At 40.8% G+C, this 20004-nt stretch overlaps 1 protein-coding gene across 2 annotated transcripts in view; it reads right to left on the bottom strand.

Moving 5' to 3' along the window:
* Window positions 1–396: 396 nt before the first annotated feature.
* Window positions 397–20004, bottom strand: part of LOC140462920 (uncharacterized protein SCO4629-like) — a 45099-nt gene continuing 25491 nt past the window's right edge. Inside the window, exons 5-7 of one of the 2 annotated variants that reach the window (XR_011954559.1) lie at window positions 15320–15502; window positions 4048–12220; window positions 397–3910 (exon numbers count right to left, since the gene is read on the bottom strand). Coding sequence is in view for 1 of the 2 variants with exons in the window: in XM_072556412.1 (XP_072412513.1) it covers window positions 12102–12220; window positions 15320–15502 (302 nt within the window). In the remaining variant the exon portion in view is untranslated. Of the gene's footprint in view, window positions 12221–15319; window positions 15503–20004 lie in introns of both variants that reach the window. The other variant, XM_072556412.1, reaches the window with a different exon arrangement.

The raw sequence follows: 20004 nt of genomic DNA, 5'->3' as shown, positions 1-20004 counted from the left end.
AACTGGAAGATAAACCAGACTGTCTGTGAAATTGAATTAAAGAAAGCTTTGTTAGTTCTGTCCTATAAATAGGCTGATTTATTTTCCAGTTGTGAGTTTTAATAAAGCGTATGCATTTTAAATGTCAATATTTTTTTCAGATGCTAATGGATCTGTAAGTTCTTGCTCGAGAAGGAGGATCTGTGTGAGTCCAGATATGCGGCTTATAGAACACCTGCCTCCGCACCAGATGGTCGCATATTTGACTTCAGTATTTTACCAGTTCTCATCTACCCTGCTGAGTCTAAGCAGATTCCAAACCTCAGAACTGTCAGTGCAGGATTGGGAAAAACCCTTCTAATTCAACCTGAAGTACCTAAGATTTGCTGGTTATCATTTTGAAAAGTGTTAATATGGTTTCAGCAGAGACCAGTCTTTATTTATTTATTTTTAGAATCCAAAATTCCAGGTATTTACATAAATGTAAAGCCACAAGATTTACAATGTAAAGCAATAACATTTTACTTCACAAAAGCCAAAGAGCATGGATACTAGTAACTACACTATCTTAAATAATCGATTACATTAAAATTATTAAAGATAGAGTGAACACAGTTACTTATTCTCTAAACTAAACTTCTTCACTCAATTTTCCATCTGCACCCTCTAACGTACAACCCAAAATGCAAATAAGATACTTATCCAAAATTGCAACATTAAATATTCGGTTTGAGTACTGTTTCAAAGATTTGTGTAAGGGCTGAGATTTGTTGGTCCTCTCCTTACTTTCAACAATGCTGTCCAACAATCTCCAACAGTCCCATGGGTGTAGACTCTCCATTCAACACAAGTGTCCCTCCAACATCTTAAGCGGAGATACCATGAGTCAGATCCATTGCCCTCAATGAAGCCCGGATATAAATTGAACAATTAGAAATATGGGTGATTTACTGGTGGTGGTTAATAGATGAAAGGGTGATATTGCAGGTGGAAAAGCTGTTCTGTTGTTGGCAATAGCGCTTCCACATGTAAAAGCAACTGTGAGTCAGACTCCTGATGAAGGGCTTATGCCCAAAATGTCAATTTTCCTGCTCCACGGATGCTGCCTGACCTGCTGTACTTTCCAGCACAACACTCTCGACTCTGATCGCCAGCATCTGCAGTATTCACTTTCCCCCTGTTGGTCAGACTTTCCAGGTACTAATATACTTTCGGTTAGAGTCTTGAATCTAAAATTCTCTGACTGTCTTTTCATCTTGGCAATAAGTACATATACAGGTGTGTGGTTAGTTCATGTGGCTGGATGGGTGGTTTGCAAGGCAAAAATTGTGGATTCAATTTCTGCACGGGTTGAGGTTACCACGAAGGACTCTCTATCTCAATCACTCCCCTTCCCTAAAACATGGTGACATTCAGATAAACATTACACCAGTTGCCTCTCTCACTGACAAGAGAACAGTTCTATAGTCCACTGGGTCTATGGTAACTTTACCCTTTACAGTTCTATGCATTTCCTATCCAGTAAACATTAGCATTTCTGCTCCCTAGAGTAGAGCTTTATGTTGTTGTGGAGCATGTAGAGATATGTGATAAAGCAGAGGTTAGGGAAAGTTGGAGGCTGAGACAACAAACTATAATGGGGAATATGGAATTTGTTGAGATGTTTAGCAAATACTTTATATAATTAAAAGGTACACAAAAAAATCCAGAAGAATGAAAAGTCAAGGGACCAGCAAGAATAAGGAATTTAAAGGAATTATCAGTAAGTAAATAATATTGGGAAATTAATGGGACAAAAACCCAACAAATCACCTGAACCTGCTGTCCTATATCTCAGAGCTACAAAGGAGTTGGACACATGGATAGTGGGTGCATTGATTTAGATCTTTCAGAGTTCCCCATTTTCTGAAATAGTCCATGCAATATTGACAGATACAAAACATTGTCTCTAACCAAATATAATCTAAATATGAAGGGAGGGCAGATATGGGAATCTGCTTAATAGTGAAGAAGTTGGGTGACCTTGTACTTGAATCACAGGAAATTTACATATAAATTTGGGAATCAATATTGGGAAAAGGCAGGAAAGTCGGGTTGACGATTATCAGATCAACCACGATCTTATTTTGTGGTAAAGGAGACTTGATGGACAGAGTGGCCTATTTCTAGTCCTATGTCTTATGGTCTTAAGCACAGCAAGCAATGAGGAAAGTAAAAAACATGTTAGCCTTTATTGCAAAACAATTAGAACATATGAGTGAAGAGGTATTTCTTCATAGGACTGTAGTGAAACAATATCTGGTTTATTATGTACAGTGGTAGCGGCGACATGGGGTGGTGTTGGGTATTGTTCATTGCAGACTGAATAGGCTGCACCTATAGTCCCTATATTGAATCAGACCAATATGTGTCTGTCTTACATTCCATTCAGTAGCACAAATGTTAACCCATTTAATGTAAATATGTTAAAACCACCTTAAAGGGTAAAGGTCATACAAACACAGTAATGAGAAGTAATCTCGGTGAACTTAGAAATTCTTATGGGGTGGTTTGGCAGAATGGATGCTGGAGGGAAGTTTCCCCTAGCTGTGGATTCTAGCGATCACAGTGTCAGAATAAAGGATCAGCCATTTGGAACTTCTTCAGTCAAATGTTTGGTGAACCTTTGAAATTCCCTCCACAAAAAGATGTGGAAGCTCAGTTGCTGTAGAAATCCGAGGCAGAGAGGATGCTAATAGTTATAGCAGAGAGGGGAGGGTAGAACATCAGTTATGATCTCACTGAATGAGACAGAAGATCTAAAGTTCCATTTGCTGTTTCCTGCTCCTATTTCTTATTTTCTCAAACACTGTGTGGTGGCAATATTAAATCTTACTGTTACCTGGTATCTAACAGGTCTAAAATGAAATGTTGGTAAATAACAGAAAGGCATAGGAAGTAGTTTGTGTACTTTGTTGATACAGTCTACATTTTCACTTCTTCACTTTGTTGCATGCTTTGCTGTTTTTAATTATGATTCTTCCAAGAGGATTTGGGAGAAAAACAGCAGTCAATTTTCACATCTGCATCCTCACATTTAAATATTCAAGTTGCAGACGAATGGGCTGGGTCCATATTCACGTATCTGTTGTACTTAATTCATGTCAAAGAAACTAAGCCACTAAAATGCTTCCAACCTGCATCATACTTCAAAGCAAAATTATACAATTTTCATACCAACGGTAAGTGATAAGTAAAAGGAATTTTCTTGCAATGTGACACCTTAATAAAAATGAATTGTATTTCAATTTTGATAAAATGTCAGATTTTAATCCGACTAAGAAACAATCTTGTTTCTACTCATTTCCTTTGGTCATGACATTTTAATAAATGTGACCAAATAATTGTTTCACAAAAACGAACTGCTGAGTCAGACCATTATCCATGTCCTTTTACATTTCACTGCAGTAACACAAATGTTAACTCATTTAACGTAAACATGTTGAAACAGCCTGAAAGTATAAAGGCAAACACATTAATTGCTTACACCCAAATACTGCATTCAACAACTTCCAGAAAAGATACAATTGGATTTATATAATGCACGTCAAAACCACAAGATCTCTCAATGTGCTTTACAGTCAAGGAAGTACTTTCAAAGTGTACATAGCAACCAACATGAAAATGACAAAATAATCTGTTCTTTTGAGATGTTCATGGGGGATAACTCCCCTCCTCCTTCAAAATAATGCCTTGGGATTTTCTCCACTCATGTAAGACGGCAGATGGCTTAACATCTGATCTGAAAGACAGCATCTCCAACAGTACAGCACTCCCTTGGTACTCTACTGGAATGTCAGCCTTGGCTTTTGCACTCAAACTTTGATCTGGGACTTAAACTCAGACCATAGAACTGAGTTATGGTTGATGCTTGGTTCACTTGTTCTAAAACCTGTGCAAAATAATATTTATCTTGAAAAGCCAGTATTTTGCACATCATTTTTAATTCAAAAATTAAATGATATACTCATTAAAGAGTTTGATAGTTTCCCTGCAATAAAAACAATGTTCATTAAATCTGTGACTCACCATTGATTGTGTATATTCTACTGCTGTAAGAACTCCTGCAGTGATGTCATGGGACTGAGATGATTGACCTGAGATGATTGCAGGCTCAAAGGGCAGAATGGCCTACTCCTGCACCTATTGTCTTTTGTCTACAACTTAGTTGTCCTTCCTTTGTACCTGGACTGACTCCAATCAGCAGAGGTCTTCCTTCCATTCCTCATGACTCCAGATTTGCTCAGGCTCCTTGTTGAAAATGTGTTGCTGGAAAAGTGCAGCAGATCAGGCAGCATCCAAGGAACAGGAGAATCGACGTTTCGGGCATCAGCCCTTCTTCAGGAATGAGGAAAGTGTGTCCAGCAGGCTAAGATAGGGCTCCTTGTTGCCTTGATCTCAGGGGCAGTCACTCTAACCTCCCCTCTGCTGTTTAGTTTTTTTGCCTATGTTTGGAATAGGCAGTAACAGGGTCAGGAACTGAGTGACCCTGGTAAAGCCCAAGTTAAATGGGAAACAACCCTCCCACCAGTTTGCTGATGCTCGAGTGAAGACCGATGGACAGTAATTGGCAGGGCTGGACTTTTCATTTTTTTTTCTAGACAAGGCAGATCCAGACAATTTTCCAAATCGTTGGGGAGATGTTAAATGCTATAATAGAACAGCTGGTTCAGGAAAGCAAGCCTTCAGTACTATTGCCGAAATATTTTCAGGGGCCATAGATTTTGCAGCATCCAGTGCTTTTGGCCTTTCCTTGACATCATGTGAAGTGAATCAAAAAGGCTAAAAACTTGCATCTGTGATACAGGGACCCTCTGGAGTAGGTCAAGAAGGATTAGCCAGAAGGTGTAATCAACAAGAGGTATTGTTGTGAGACACAATGTACATAGGGATAATGATGCTGGCGTCCAGTACACTGACAGTAAAGTAGGATTCCATTATTTGATTAATCTGTGGATCAGTTCTTTTAAGAGTCAATGTAATGTGTTTGCTGTAACTGTTTCTGATGCTTAGGTGGTCTCTCAAGTTTCATGCTTTATATTTTCATAGTAGTTTGATACTAGCCATTTCAGATTCAATCACACTGCTAGGCATCTGGAGTCACAGGAATGCTGGGCCTGGCAAATTCCTTTCTCTAAAGGGCCATCAACAATGTTTCATGGTCTTCATTTTCTTTTAAGATACAGTTCACTTCATTCAAATTTTGTCATCTGCCAGGAATGGGATGCATACCCACATTCAGAGAACTAGCATCAGTCTCTGGTTTACTAGTCTAGTGACAATACCCTCTCATCAACACACCCCAAGAGTTGAGAAAAAATGAAAGCAGGTTAGAAAATTTACCCTCTTACCCTTGAGTATTGCATAACAGTTCTCTAATCCTGTAAAACCAGTATCACAGTGTTGGCAGTCATGATGTTCCATCAGTCGAATAGGAAGCCTGCTGCTTCGTTGCTATGGAGTACCACTGGTTACCTTGGATACAGCTATCCAGAGAACCACAGAAACAACCTTTCACCGTTGCAAATTGTGGAAAATAAAATGCCAATTTTATTACGTTATTGAATTTATATCATTATGATAAGACATGTATGATACAGTGTTAAAGACTTTTTTTTAAACCTGCTCATTATATAGCTATGTTACAAAATTCAAATGTGATGCCTTTGTTCATGATCAGGTCACTTATACCACATTTAATGTATTAATCAATAATTATAAGTGAGTTAAAAGCACACAAATGTAAAAAGCAAAACAAAACTTCAGGATAAAATTTGACTTTCTTCATAAAATGATTAACTCTCCAGACCAAGCTCATACAAAATGAAAAGATGACAATTTAAGTCTCTGCCAAAGTTGATTCAGATGAAACAGATCCTGTAACGCATTGTGAGATGGTTTAAATTATCTCTCCAGGGGGAAGAAGAAAGGAATAAGATTATAGTGGAACACTTGAATTTGAAATCCATGGTTATTGCTGCCAAGCAACCACCTGCACAGTTTCCCTCAAAGCACTGTTCCTTTCATTTTCGTCATCGCCACTTAAGTGACAACTAAGATGTGTACTGACAGTTCTCAGCTGGACCGCTGGATGGAGTGCTTTGCAATTATTAGAAAACCAGCTAATTAGCAAGCTAATATGAATGTTTACTTAATGAGAGTATTTGCTTCAGAACAGATTTATTCTTCAAATATCCCAAAGCATACATCATAAGGGTCCTTGGATGGAAGGATTAATTTTCACTGTGGTATTCTGTTTTTACCTTTATAATATAATTGCCGCAGATAATCATCTTTCTTTCATCGCTGGTTTAATGTCTTTGTTGTCAAGATGCAATGCCTTCTATTTTGTTGCCACCCAGGCTTTTTGTAACCAGCTACTAAGTGGCAATTCTTCTCTTTAATATAACCTCACTTTGCAGAGTGATGCCATTTTGTTCTGGTTGCCTTTTCATTCTAATTCATCTCAAGTTGAAAATATTGTATTTTCATCTCTCTAATCATACCTTAAAGCCAGCTGAGGCTATTGTATTACAAATTTCATAACAATTGATAATATAAAGCCTGAATTTCTAGTTAACAGCTGAAGCAATGACATATGGAGATTTCATCGAATAAAACATTTACTGTGACAAATGACTAAAAAGCAACTTACAAGTCTATTACAGATGACATTTAAGAATCAAACCCAGTAACTCAACAATCCTTTATTTTTGTGGTTAAAACGTGTAATTAAACTCATAGCTTAAACTACAGATTCCCCATTTAACTTTTAGCATGCCCAAAAATTTCCTGCTAGAGTTTTACATTACATTACCCATTAATTGGGTACTTCATTCTCCAATGACCTGTCTAAAATTATTCTCAGTTCCCAAAGGTTTGCTTGCTTATTCATTTCATAGTCAGGTAACTTCTGATCTCAAAACTAAACTTACACTAAAAGGATTACCCTTGAGGCTTTCCCTCTAATCTAGGTGAGGTAAATCTTCCAACTGCCTTTAAATCTCCATGAACCTTGTTCCTTCAACCTAAGTGTAAGCTTCCATCCAGCTGGATGAACAATAGAGTCAACGTTTTCTCTCATTCACATGCTAAAATGGCTTCCTCCATCTTTTGCTTTTTGTCTCTCGGATAGCTATAGATCAGCACAAAACAACTTTTGCCTGCCTGTGACAGTTTCATTGATTTGTAGAGAAGTCTGTAACCTGATCTCAGAGTGGCTTCCTCTGCCCATTTCCCCATGACAATGTGTGAGACTGGAATCCCTTCAAATGGAATATGAAAGACCCCAAAGCACAAATGCACAGAGGTGGACTATGTAGTCAGGGGTTAAATTCAGATAAGTGAAAGGCAATGCCTCAATAAAAGAAATTCTAACATTTTCTGAGGGAAAGATTGAGCAAATGGTAAAGCCCTAGGGAGTGTTGCTGAACAAAGAGACCTTGGAGTGCAGGTTCACAGCTCCTTGAAAGTGGAGTCGCAGGTTGAGAGGATAGTAAAGAAGGCATTTGGTATGCTTTCCTTTATTGGTCAGAGCATTGAGCCTAGGAGTTGAAAGGTAATGTTACAGCTGTATAGGACACTGGTTAGGTCACTTTTAGAATACTGTGTGCAATTCTGGTCTCCCTCCTATTGGAAGAATGTGTGAAACTTGAAAGGGTGCAGACAAGATTTACAAGGATGTTACCAGAGTTGGAGGGTTTGAGATATAGGGAGAGGCTGAATAGGATGGGGTTGTTTTCCTGGGATTGTCAGAGGCTAGGGGGTGACCTTATAGAAGTTTATAAAGGGGCATGAGGGGCATCGATAGGATAAATAGACAAGGTCTCTTCCTCGGGTGGAAGAGTCCAAAACTAAATGGCATAGGTTTAAGGTGAGAGGGGAAATATTTAAAAGGGACCTGAGGGGCAATTTTTTCATGTAAAGGGTGGTGCGTGTATGGAATACAACACTTAAAAGGCAACTGGATGGGTACATGATTAGGAAGGGATTAGAGGAATATGAAACAATAAATGATTTTGATGTGAGTGTAAGAGGTATAGTTAGTAAGTTTGCAGATGACACTAAAATTGAAGGTGTAGTGGACAATGAAGAAGGTTACTTCGGATTACAATGGGATCTTGATTAGATGGGCCAATGGGCTGTAGAGTGGCAGATGGAGTTTAATTTAGATAAATGTGAGGTGCTACATTTGGGAAAGCAAATCTTAGCAGGATGTTATTTTACACTTAATGGTAAGGTCCTAGGCAGTGTTGCTGAACAAAGAGATCTTGGAGTGCAGGTTCATAACTTCTTGAAAGTAGGGTCACGGATCGATAGGATAGTGAAGAAGGCGTTTGGTATGCTTTCCTGTATTGATCAGAGTATTGAGCACAGGAGCTGGGAAGTCATATTGTGGCTGTAGAGAACATTGGTTAGGCCACTTTTGGAACATTGCATGCAATTCTGGTCTCCTTCCTATCGGAAAGATGTTATGAAACTTGAAAAGGTTCAGAAATGATTTCCAAGGATGTTGCCAGGATTAGAGGAGTTGAGCTATAGGGAGAGGTTGAATAGGCTGAGGCTGTTTTCCCTGGATGTCGGAGGCTGAGGGGTGACCTTATAGACATTTATAAAATCATGAGGGGCATGGATAGGATAAATAGACATAAATGGATAGGATAAATAGGATGGGTAAATCCAGAACTAGAGGGCATAGGGTTAGGATGAGAGGGGAAAGGTTTAAAAGAGACCTAAAGGGCAACTTTTTCATGCAAATAGTGATGCGTATGTGGAATGGGCTACCAGAAGAAGTGGTGGAGGCTAGTACAATTGCAACACTTAAAAGGCATCTGGATGGGTATATGAATAGGAAGGGTTTAGAGGGATATGGACTGGGTGCTGGCAGGTGGTGCTAGATTAGATTGGGATATCTGGTTGGCATGGATGAGTTGGACCGAAGGGTCTGTTTCCATGCTGCACATCTCTATGACTCTGACTCTAAATGGGATCAGATTTATTTAGGATATCTGGTCGGCATGGAAGAGTTAGACCAAAGGTCTGTTTCTATGCTGTAGATCTCCATGACACTCTGGCTATTGTTACTATGATGCGTTCTCATTGGGAAGGCCAATGGATCGTTCAAACATTTGGAGCCAAGTGCTGTTGCCATGTCAGCTCCAGATAGCAGGAGAGATATTTAGACTGTTGTGAACAGATTATGATGCCTGACCTGGGTCTTCCATGGAAGAGAGCTGGATTGTTTCACTGATTATATTCTTTCGATTCGGAGTGAAATACACTAAGTAGCATTAGCTATCAGACATCCTGAACAACATGAAAATGTTTGATGCGGTCGTTTAATATGAATCATCGCAAAAGGAGATAAAGTTAGGTCAAAATGCAGGCGAAGAAGGATTAGAATTGGTCAGCCTTACTCAGGCAGAACTGACCAGCCATACTGGGGATTGTAAGTGTCCTAGCCAAATCACAGTGACCTTGGTTGGGAGGTCTGCAGTTGGAAGGATGTTCAGAAATGATCAATTTAACTCACAGACCTACAGTTCTCACTTGAAGGACCAAGTGCATGGAGGTTATCAGACAAAGCTAAGGGGTATTGGAGCTGAGAAGATAATGTAATTTGAGGATACTAACCAAATCCAGGAGGTTTGCATTTGAATTGAGTAAAGTCTGGGGAAGAAATATAAGGTTTAACCTATGGTTTTTCAGTCAATTTTTTAAAATAAGTCGGGGTGACAGTGTGTGCTTTGGGTGGGAAGTGAAGTTAATAACAGAGTAAGTTCAATCAGACAAACTGATTGAGGTTTAGACCAGCTTAGGCATTTTGTATCAGAGCATCAGGAGGTTTATTTCAATAAATGACTAGTTTCTGATTGTAACAAATCCCATTTTTGTGCAAATTAGTTGTTTATAAAAATTCTCAAGTCCATAAGCTATTGTAAGGGAGAATGGGACCACTTAAAAATGTGAAACACATTAGCCTTGCATTGGGGTAAAATTGCTAATTAGATCTCTGGGACCAACTCCACTTCATCTTAGAAGTAAATTAGCTATTTAGGAAGATAGGAACGTAGGAACAGGAGTAGACTATTCAGCCCCTCGAGCCTGTTCCACCATTCAGTGAGATCATGGCTGACCTGTGGCCTAACACCATATACCTGCCTTTGGCCGATATCCCTTCATACATTTGCTTAACAAAAATTCACCTACCTCAGATTTACAATACAGATATTTACAGTCCTCAAAAATAATACTTTTTTGGAACTTTGGGAGATTCAAAGTCAACTCATGGTCTATTCAGAGACAACTGCCATTGTTTATAAGCTGTCATTTGTTTCCTTTCACCTTTCTTTCAGTAAAACAACCCAAGCCTCCCTTTGATCTCTAACGATCAAACAAGCCAGGAATATAGTCAGGCCAACTTCAAAACAGGTCACATGACTACTTGTATTTACCTTAAATTTAAACAGTGTCTCTAAAAATAATAATCTTATGAACATAATAGTTATAACATTTGTGCTGATTCAACTCTTCTTTCTACACACTCCACATCCTTGTGTAGAAAATGTCATTTTGACAGTTGGCACGATCACTTAAAAATGGTTGGCAGTGAAGTGAAATGCCCCAGTAACAAATCAGAGGATTGCCCTTCTTAAATTTGGAGTGGTTCCTATAGATCTGATGGCATCATTGTGTGTGTCTGTTTGTCAGAATCACTGTCTCCAGCAGAAAAAAGGAAATAAATAAACACTAAGTGATGCAAGTGTGAGCAATGTTACAAGCATTAATTCAACTACTTCATATTATTGTGTGAAGGAAATCTTAACTATGTCTGACACTTCATTTCTTTAAAGGAATTCTATAGATGAAGCATCTAACTTAAGGAAGCAGATACCTTGTCCTAAAACTCAGAATGCCTGGCTCTCTCAGGGTCAGCCTGTTTTAAGAAGAAATCAGGTGATGCAGTGTGATTTCACAAAATGCTAAAAGTGTCACTCAAGTACCAAGGGTAAATTTATGACTACAATATTACCATTGTAGCAAACTAAATATGATAAACGCACCTTAAAATAAAGTCCTTTCTCTTCAATTATTTATGAATAATCTCCCATAAACTTCAATATCTCTTTTAAAACATAAATATTTTTCTACCTTCCATGCTCAGTCTTTATTACCAGCCTCTATTAGTTCAGTTTTCAACTTAATGAAAGTGAAAATATTGAAGAGTTTTCTGGTCACCACTGACTCTTATAGATCAATTATGATTTGTGCTTTATGGAGCAATCTGGCCACTAGATAAGGCCACTGATTGAGCAGGTGTATCAAAACAATTTCTTAATCTGGGACATTCTAGGCTGTGAAAAGAAACTTGCAAGTTGGCACTTATACCCAAGTTCAAATTAAACTTTTGCATTTAAAGAATTTAAAGGTTTTTCATTTTGTCACGTGCCAGCTAAAAACCAAATTCATGCTGGCCCTGTAGCTTCCATATTTGTTTGGCCTAGATTCCGGTTCAGGATTAATGGTGCGGTAAGAGCACAGCAGTTCAGGCAGCATCCAAGGAGCTTCGAAATCGACGTTTCAGGCAAAAGCCATTCCAGCTCAGACAATTCTCAAGGCGTTGGCCAGACAGATGCTGGAGAAGACACTTAACAACAGACCCAATTCTATGTTTAGTACTGGGATAATTTTTGTTGTGAACACTTTAGATTCAAGTTTGTTTGAGTGCTGTAAATAATGGCAGTAGAATTTCCATTTCCACTCACATGTACAAATGAGGTGGACAAGCCCAGTAAAGAAGTGAAATGTTAGGTTAACCAATAAATCTAATGATTCCATCTCAATGCTCTACAAATACAGAAACCAGGCAATCCATCCCTTTAAGTCAAATACAAAAATCTAGATTAATATAGTTAAATAGTTCTTGATCATTTACTTAAAATCTCATATCTTCCTTTAAAGATTATTATTTCAGTAAAAAAATCAATTTTAACAAAAATACAGTGGTGGAAAGTTGCAAAGTCCTTTCAATTATAAAAGTTAAAGCGATACCCCATCTTTTTTTTCTCTGGTATTCAGTCAGTTTATTTTGGTTGGTAACCAGCTTGCAGTAGCTTCCGTTGGGCATCATAAACCTCAGGGAAGATTTCTTGCTCCACTTGAAAACCCTTCTTTGGGTAATCTCGAATTCGTTCCAGAACAGCTGAAGAGAAACGTATTAACAAACTTAAAGTTGAACTATAATGCTGTTCTAATGTATAGCTAAAGTAGATACAGCATTAAGATGAAGCTATTCTGCCTCTTCCATGACAAACAATTCCAGAATGTTTTTCAAAAAGAAGCAAGGAATTAACTCAATGCTTTACCAACATTCTCCCCTTAACCTGTAGAAACAAAAGCAGGTGAATGAATCATTATTGTTTGCAGAATCTTGCTGCGCACAAATTAGTCATCATGTCTACCCACATGCCAGTAGGTAATTAACTGGATGCTAAATGCTTTAAGCACCTCCTGAAAGCTGAGATAAAACATCTTTCCTTAATTTGTCACTTAAATAGGACTTAACAATTCCCATCTAAGCTCAACCAGATATTTTTCTGTCACTCACTGGCTCAGTCTATTTATACCTTCTTCTTTTCAGCCAGCTAAATGATTAGATTAGATTAGGTTCACTACAGTGTGGAAACAGGCCCTTTGGCCCAACAGGTCCACACCGACCCTAAGAACAGCAACACACTCAGACCCATTCTCCTCCATTCACCCCTGGCTAATGCACCTAACACTACAGGCAATTTAGCATAGCCAATTCACCTAACCTGCATATCTTTGGACTGTGGGAGGAAACCGGAGCACCTGGAGGAAGCCCACGCAGACACAGACAGTCACCTGAGGCGGGAGTTGAACTGTGAGGCAGCAGTGCTAAATCAAACCTTCCTTGTGAGGCATTTTGTTAGTATTACTGGGAAGTTTTATTCTGACTTGCAGAGGTTTGGGAACCAGAAGATGATACCAGAGAGGAACACCAAGGAGCACAGAATACAGGGAGAGATAGATAGCACCAGAATACAGAACAGTGAGTTAACAGGTCAGAGTAAAGTTAGAAAGCAATGAAGTCCAAATCAAGGTTACTGTGCATAAATTGAATATACTGAGATTGGTGTCAGTTGCAGGTGCAGATTGTCAAGTTGAATTAAGTTATCTGTGTGTATAACAAATTTCTGTCTCAAAGCAGGACAGAACTAGGTGCTAAATGTTCTTAGATACAAGATGTTTAGTAAAGGAAGAAAATGGTAGCATTGGTAGCATTGACTAAAATCGACCGGTATGATGTAATGGGCTTCACAGAGACGTGGCTGCAAGGGAATCAAGGATGGGAGGTAAAGACTTGGACCCTATTAAGAGGAGATGTAGATGAACAGAGGGGGCAGGATTGCCTCATCAGTAAGAAATGAAATTAAATTGATAGCAAAAGGAGATATTGGATCAGAAAGTGGAGCACATATGTGGGTACAGTTGAGGAATTGCAAAGGACAGAAAACCTGATTGGACCTCCTAGCATTAGTCAGGATGAATGGCAGAAAAGCCATGTAAGAAAGGCACTATTATAATAATCATGGTGGACTTGAATATGCAGGGGGACTGGATAAAATCAGATTGGTAGTGGATCCCATGAAACAAAATTCATGGGATGTCTATGAGATTTTATTTGGAGCTGCTTGTGGTAGAGCCCACTAGGGAACAGGCAATTCTGGATTTGGTGATGTGTGATGAGGTAGACTTTATTTCTGAACTTAAGGTAACGGAACCCCTAGGATTCTGATAGATATGATAGAATTCACCCTGCAGGAGAAACTGGAATCAGATGTTATGGTGTTACAATTGAATTAAGGGAACAACAAAGCCAGGAGGCAGTAGCTGGCCAGAGTTGATTGGAAGGGGAGCTGAGCAGCGAAGCAGCAAAGGAAGGATGTTCTGGGAGTAATTTAAGATGCACAGCAGAAATTCATCCTGATGAAGAAAAAACACACTAAGGGAGGACAATGCAACAATGGCTGACAAAGGAATTAGGTCCAAAGCACCCCTCTGAAGAGCATACCACTGAGACCTATCCAGACAGACAGGGTGGAACAGGTCAATGCAGTTGACGTGAATTAACATAGACTTCCAAAAGGCATTTGATACAAAGCTGCACATCAGACTTGTGAACAAGTTAGAGCTCTTGAAACAAAAATGATTAAATTGTAAAACGTGATCATCACCATAAAACAAAATAATAGAAGATAATTTGGGAAAAGATAATTTCTTTAATGTGGGTGACAGGGGTCTTGCCTATCAGTTGAAGAACCAGTGACAGGCTCTTGTTGCTATTAGGAGCTAATCAGGATCTTGGGGCAGAAGTATATATAGAACTATGGGCAATCAGAAGCTGGCAGCTTTCCAGTGCCATGAGTGGCAACTAGAGCAGTGGTGCATGCCATGAGGATCACCAACATATACCCAAATAGAGGTGAACATAGGCGAGATGGAAACTACAGGAAGGAGATCATTGGGAGAGAGGGAGGGGGATGGGGGAGAGAGGAGTGGGGGAGGATGTTTCCTCAACTTGGATGCCCCTTCCTGATGCAGGGTGCCTCACTGGTCAAAAAGTGCACATGAATGACTGATATACTTCCCCCACCTCTCCTTCCCTGAAAGGCCACCACCAAACCCAGGAGGGCTCTCTATGTGACTTCTCAGATGGCATCCCCACCTGGCACTTGTTGAATGCTACTGATGGCAGGATGGGGCTCCTCAAGCTGTCACTTAACATCTCAAATGGCCTCCAGGCAGGAAAGCCACCTGAAGACTGTATGAGAATGCAGTCGGGGTGGGTGCAATGGGGATCACTAGCCTGCACTGCCCCCACTCGACCAATAGCCTCCCTGCCTCCGAATTCTCTCCTCTGAGGGGTCATTAAATTCCATCAGAGGTCTTTTTCACAAATGAAATAAATTCTTTAATCCACAGCTTTATGAGCAAATCTATTAATCAAGATTTAAAGGTACAATTAGTTCCATTTTCTCATGGGGACAGAGATCAACATTCAGTTCCCAGAAACTAAAAAGGTCTGCTCTCACACATTGGTTGAAAACCTTTGATATCTTGCCACATTGCACATGAAAGTTCTTGTTGGCTCACGTTAAATATGAATATAACAAAACTTACGCAATTAACATAATGATCATAGAATAACAGGAAATACTTTTCAAGAAGTTACTTTAGCCTGAAGTTTCAGTACAACTCTTTGGGTATCCCAACCTACCTAACATGTACCCAATCAAGTTGTCCATATTACCCACGTGACTGTTTGGGTATTCATCCATTTCCATCATTGGTGAAGTGACTACGGCCTGTACATTTTCTTTGTCTTCTGGCCACTGTCTAAGGTAGGTAGCATAAACCCGACGTTCCATAAAAGGCTGTTGAACTAGAATAATCCTCTTTGCTGGAATTAAACAGAAAATTGACAAAACATTTCCATACAACAAACTGCAATTACATAGCCTTTTGACAAAAGGACCCAAATACTTCCACTGAAGCAAGAGTGAACACAAGTACTGAAGCTGGTAATCAAGGGCAGCAAATGATTTGGAGATGCTGGTGCTGGACTGGAGTGTACAAAGTTAAAAATCACACAACACCAGGTTATGGTCCAACCACCTGATGAAGGAGTGGCGCTCCGAAAGCTAGTGTTTCCAATTAAACCCGTAGGACTATAACCTGGTGTTGTGTGATTTTTAACTAAGGGCAGCAGAACCGCAGTCAAAAGTATCAGATGTTTGAGGAGGTTTAATGATTAACTTGTAAGTATTTCTGTAGCATTGGTCATTTCTTTTGAAAAACAGGGTGTGAGAAAGTCTTGGTGGAAAGTAATGTTTTCTTCGCTCACATTGGGAGAATTTATGAGTGGGGAAGTAAATAGTTGTGCATCAGGTTCCAGTTCAGAAGTTAGGGATTATTATTCTTTTCTTTTGATCAGAGGAAACACCATAATTTGATTTCATTTTGGGCCTTTCTGCAGAAGTCTTGACTGAAGCTGAAAATGTAATGCAATTGTTCCTGAAAAGGGGAGTTACCTCGAATTGTTAAAAAAACAGGTTTTAATCAATGTATGGAGTTTAGTAAAAGTTCCAGACTATACCCTAAAATGGATGTTTGAAGCTGAGACGGTCGAAGATCATTTGCAATAAGACTCCAGTAAGAAACAGAATTGCAAGACTGGGATTTAAAGCCACAATTAAAATAAGCCCTACAGGCATGATAAAGAAGAGAATTGTCTTTGGTGTGATTACTGTAGAAGGAGCTTTTGGGATTAATGGGATTACACTGGAGCATAGAAGGTTGAGAGGCGAGTTGATAAAAGTTTATAAAATAATGAGGTATAGCATTAATGATAGTTGTCTTTTCCCTAGGACCCTAGGATGGAGGATTTCATGACTAAGGGGCACATTCTTAAGGTGAGAGGAGAGAGATTAAAAAAAGACGAGAGGCAATTTTTTTACACAGGGGATGGTTCGCGTGTTGAATGAACTTCCTGAGGAAGTTGTGAATGTTGTATTTAGATAGGTACATGAATAGGAAACTTTTTGGAGGGATACAGGCCAGGACCCGGCTGAAGGGACTAGTTTAGTTTGGTATTATTGTTGGCATGGATTGGTTGAACTGAAGGGTCTGTTTCTGTGCTCTATAACTCTATGACTCTACGATGATATTATGAAACATGTTTCAAAATCATTAAGCATGTCACAGGTAAATAGTCTGGTTTACTCTATTTTATTTTCATATCTTTTGCACAATAAACTTCTATTTCATTGTTAAGTTCAAATCAGCAACATTGTGTTCTCTGTTTAAGTGAGTGACTACCTCAGCAAAACCAAAGAATGGAAAATATGATCTATCAAATCAGATTTCAGTCTGGGATCTGACTTATGCTGTAATAACATCAACGGATCTTGGGCTTCATAAATAGAGGTATTGAGTACAAAAGCAGCGAACCTACACTGAACCCAAATACAAAGCTCTGGTTAAGCCCCAACTAGAGTATTGCATCCAACAATGGGTGGATAATTTATTTGTTGGCAATGGCTAAGTACCACAGCTCATGATGTAGGTGACCATAGTGGTCTTCAAAACTTCCCAATTGTAGCAACAAAGGACGAAGCAACAATGAATGGAATTGTAGTAGGGATTCTGGTTAACCAAGTCCTTGTTGTTGTCTAGAGCTGAAAATGTGTAGCTGGAAAAGCGCAGCAGGTCAGGCAGCATCTAAGGAGCAGGAGAATCGACGTTTCGGGCATGAGCCCTTCTTCAGGAAAAGCCCTTCTTCATTTTTCTTCATGCCCGAAACGTCGATTCTCCTGCTCCTTGGATGCTGCCTGACCTGCTGCACTTTTCCAGCAATACATTTTCAGCTCTGATCTCCAGCATCTGCAGTCCTCACTTTCTCCTTGTTGTTGTCTAGGTGAGGTTTTTGCTGTCAGCCTTTGTTCTTGTTCTGTTTATCCTTCCACTGGGAATGAGGAATGGATCCATTAATTAAGCAATGCTGAGAGCTTGCAAACTAGGTGGGTTATTGCATTAGACGCTAGTTTTTTTATTTCTGAACTTGTTCCAACTGTGCAACAAACTTTATGAAGTGGGTTTGTGTGAGTGCTCTCCAAATAATTACTTAAAAGGTCTACAGTATCATCATAACACAGGCTCCTTTTAGGGCACCATTAATATTGGAAATAAATATATGTTCCAATCAAATTAAAAGAAAATGCATTCCAAGCAAATGGAACTTTCCCAATTGAATCATGATGTTGCCACCAAAGCTTAGAAGAGACTCTGTTCCCAGCAGCACCTGTGTGGTCAACATTCATCACCTCACATTTCTTTCTCAGGGCCACCTGGACATGGAGAGGAATTAAGAAAAAAGTGGATAACCAGGCGCCGAAATTCCACTGCTCCCGCCCCCCCCACCTCCCTCCACTTCCTGCTAATTTAATGGGACACATACTTCTGAAAAATGTAAAGTGTTGTTTTAGTCCACAAGAAAATCCATGAGAACATTGCTGACCTTGTCCACACACTCCTTCGCTCTCAGCAGCCCCAGGGCATGGGGCTGAATACAAAACTCTAATTGAGTGCTAATTGATAATCTCACTCAGAGCAGGCACAGGGTGTTCTAGATAGAGAAAAAGGAAGGTTAACTTCCTGATGCAGCAGGGGTTGTTTTCGCAGAATGTTCCCACTCGGTAGTGTGTTGCATTTTGAGGAACAAAGTTTAAAAGAGTAAAGCAAATGGAAAGAAAATCACAATTCTCTCACGAAAATTAGGAATTGTACTTAGAATTATGTCTTTCATCAAATTAGTGCATTACAATTTTTAATTGCCAGTACAGTCCAAATGCTGCATTTTTAAATGAGGTTTTTCCCTGTGTTATTACAATCCCTTCCTCACACCAACTGAGGCTTGAATTTTGCAACCACTTTCCCTAACATGCTACCAAGCCAACAACAACTTAATCTTGAAAGTTGGTCAAGAACTGAGAACTTCTGGCAAGATGGCAGCACAGTCGGATGCTCCAGTTGGAGCTCCTCTGTGCGCCAATCCCTTTCCCATTTCTTTCTTTATTTCTGCTCTTCAGAGATTTTCATTTCTCCTCCCCCGCCCCCCCCCCCCCCTGCAGACTGAATCGAGGAGCGAAGCAAGCGCAGGGTTGATTCTTGCGGCGGAGCAGAGTAAATGAGTTGAGCCCCATGGCGGAGTGGGGTGAATGGGCTGAGTCCCATGGTGGAGCAGAGTGAACGGGTGGGTCCCACGGCAGAGCGAAGTGAACAGGCCGAGTCCCACGGCAGAGCAGAGTGTACGGGTGAGTCCCACAGTGGAGCGGAGTGAACAGAGGAGTCCCACTGTGGAACGGAGTGAACGGGGGAGTCCCACTGTGGAGTTGAGTGAACGGGGGAGTCTCACGGTGGAGCGGAGTGAACGGGGGAGTCCCATGGTGGAGCGGAGTGAACGGAGGAGTCCCACGGTGGAGCGGAGAGAACAGAGGAGTCCCACGGTGGAGCGGAGTGAACGGGGGAGTCCTATGGTGGAGCGGAGTGAACGGGGGAGTCCCACGGTGGAGCGGAGTGAACGGGGGAGTCCCACGGTGGAGCGGAGTGAATGGGGGAGGCCCACGGTGGAGCGGAGTGAACGGGGGAGTCCCATGGTGGAGCGGAGAGAACAGAGGAGTCCCACGGTGGAGCGGAGTGAACGGGGGAGTCCTACGGTGGAGCGGAGTGAACGGGGGAGTCTCACGGTGGAGCGGAGTGAACGGGGGAGTCCCATGGTGGAGCGGAGTGAACGGGGGAGTCCCATGGTGGAGCGGAGAGAACAGAGGAGTCCCACGGTGGAGCGGAGTGAACGGGGGAGTCCTATGGTGGAGCGGAGAGAACAGAGGAGTCCCACGGTGGAGCGGAGTGAACGGGGGAGTCCTACGGTGGAGCGGAGTGAACGGGGGAGTCCCATGGTGGAGCGGAGAGAACAGAGGAGTCCCACGGTGGAGCGGAGTGAACGGGGGAGTCCTACGGTGGAGCGGAGTGAACGGGGGAGTCCCACGGTGGAGCGGAGTGAACGGGGGAGTCCCACGGTGGAGCAGACTGAACGGGCCAGATCCCAGAGTGGTGGCAGAGCGAGTCCTGGATGGAGACTGGCACACGGAGACACCGTGGCTTCATTCTCTGGGCCTGGTGGGCACAGACCGGAACTTAAGTATTTAGAGTCACTTACTATCATTCTGGAATTTTTCAACTATTCCCATGCAATCAATATTTTTCACCCTGTAACAACACTATCTGTACCTAGGTACCCTGTACCTAAGATGGCGCTGAGAGGTGACATTTCAAACTTTTCACTGCACTCATTCAAGTCCACTTGACAACACTTCAAATCCTGTCCACAAAAGGATTCCAAATTTC

Source organism: Chiloscyllium punctatum, chromosome 37, assembly GCF_047496795.1.
Source record: "Chiloscyllium punctatum isolate Juve2018m chromosome 37, sChiPun1.3, whole genome shotgun sequence".
Classification (NCBI taxonomy): domain Eukaryota; kingdom Metazoa; phylum Chordata; class Chondrichthyes; order Orectolobiformes; family Hemiscylliidae; genus Chiloscyllium; species Chiloscyllium punctatum.
Note: the sequence above shows the minus strand (reverse complement) of the source record. Positions and strands in the feature narration are given on the sequence as shown.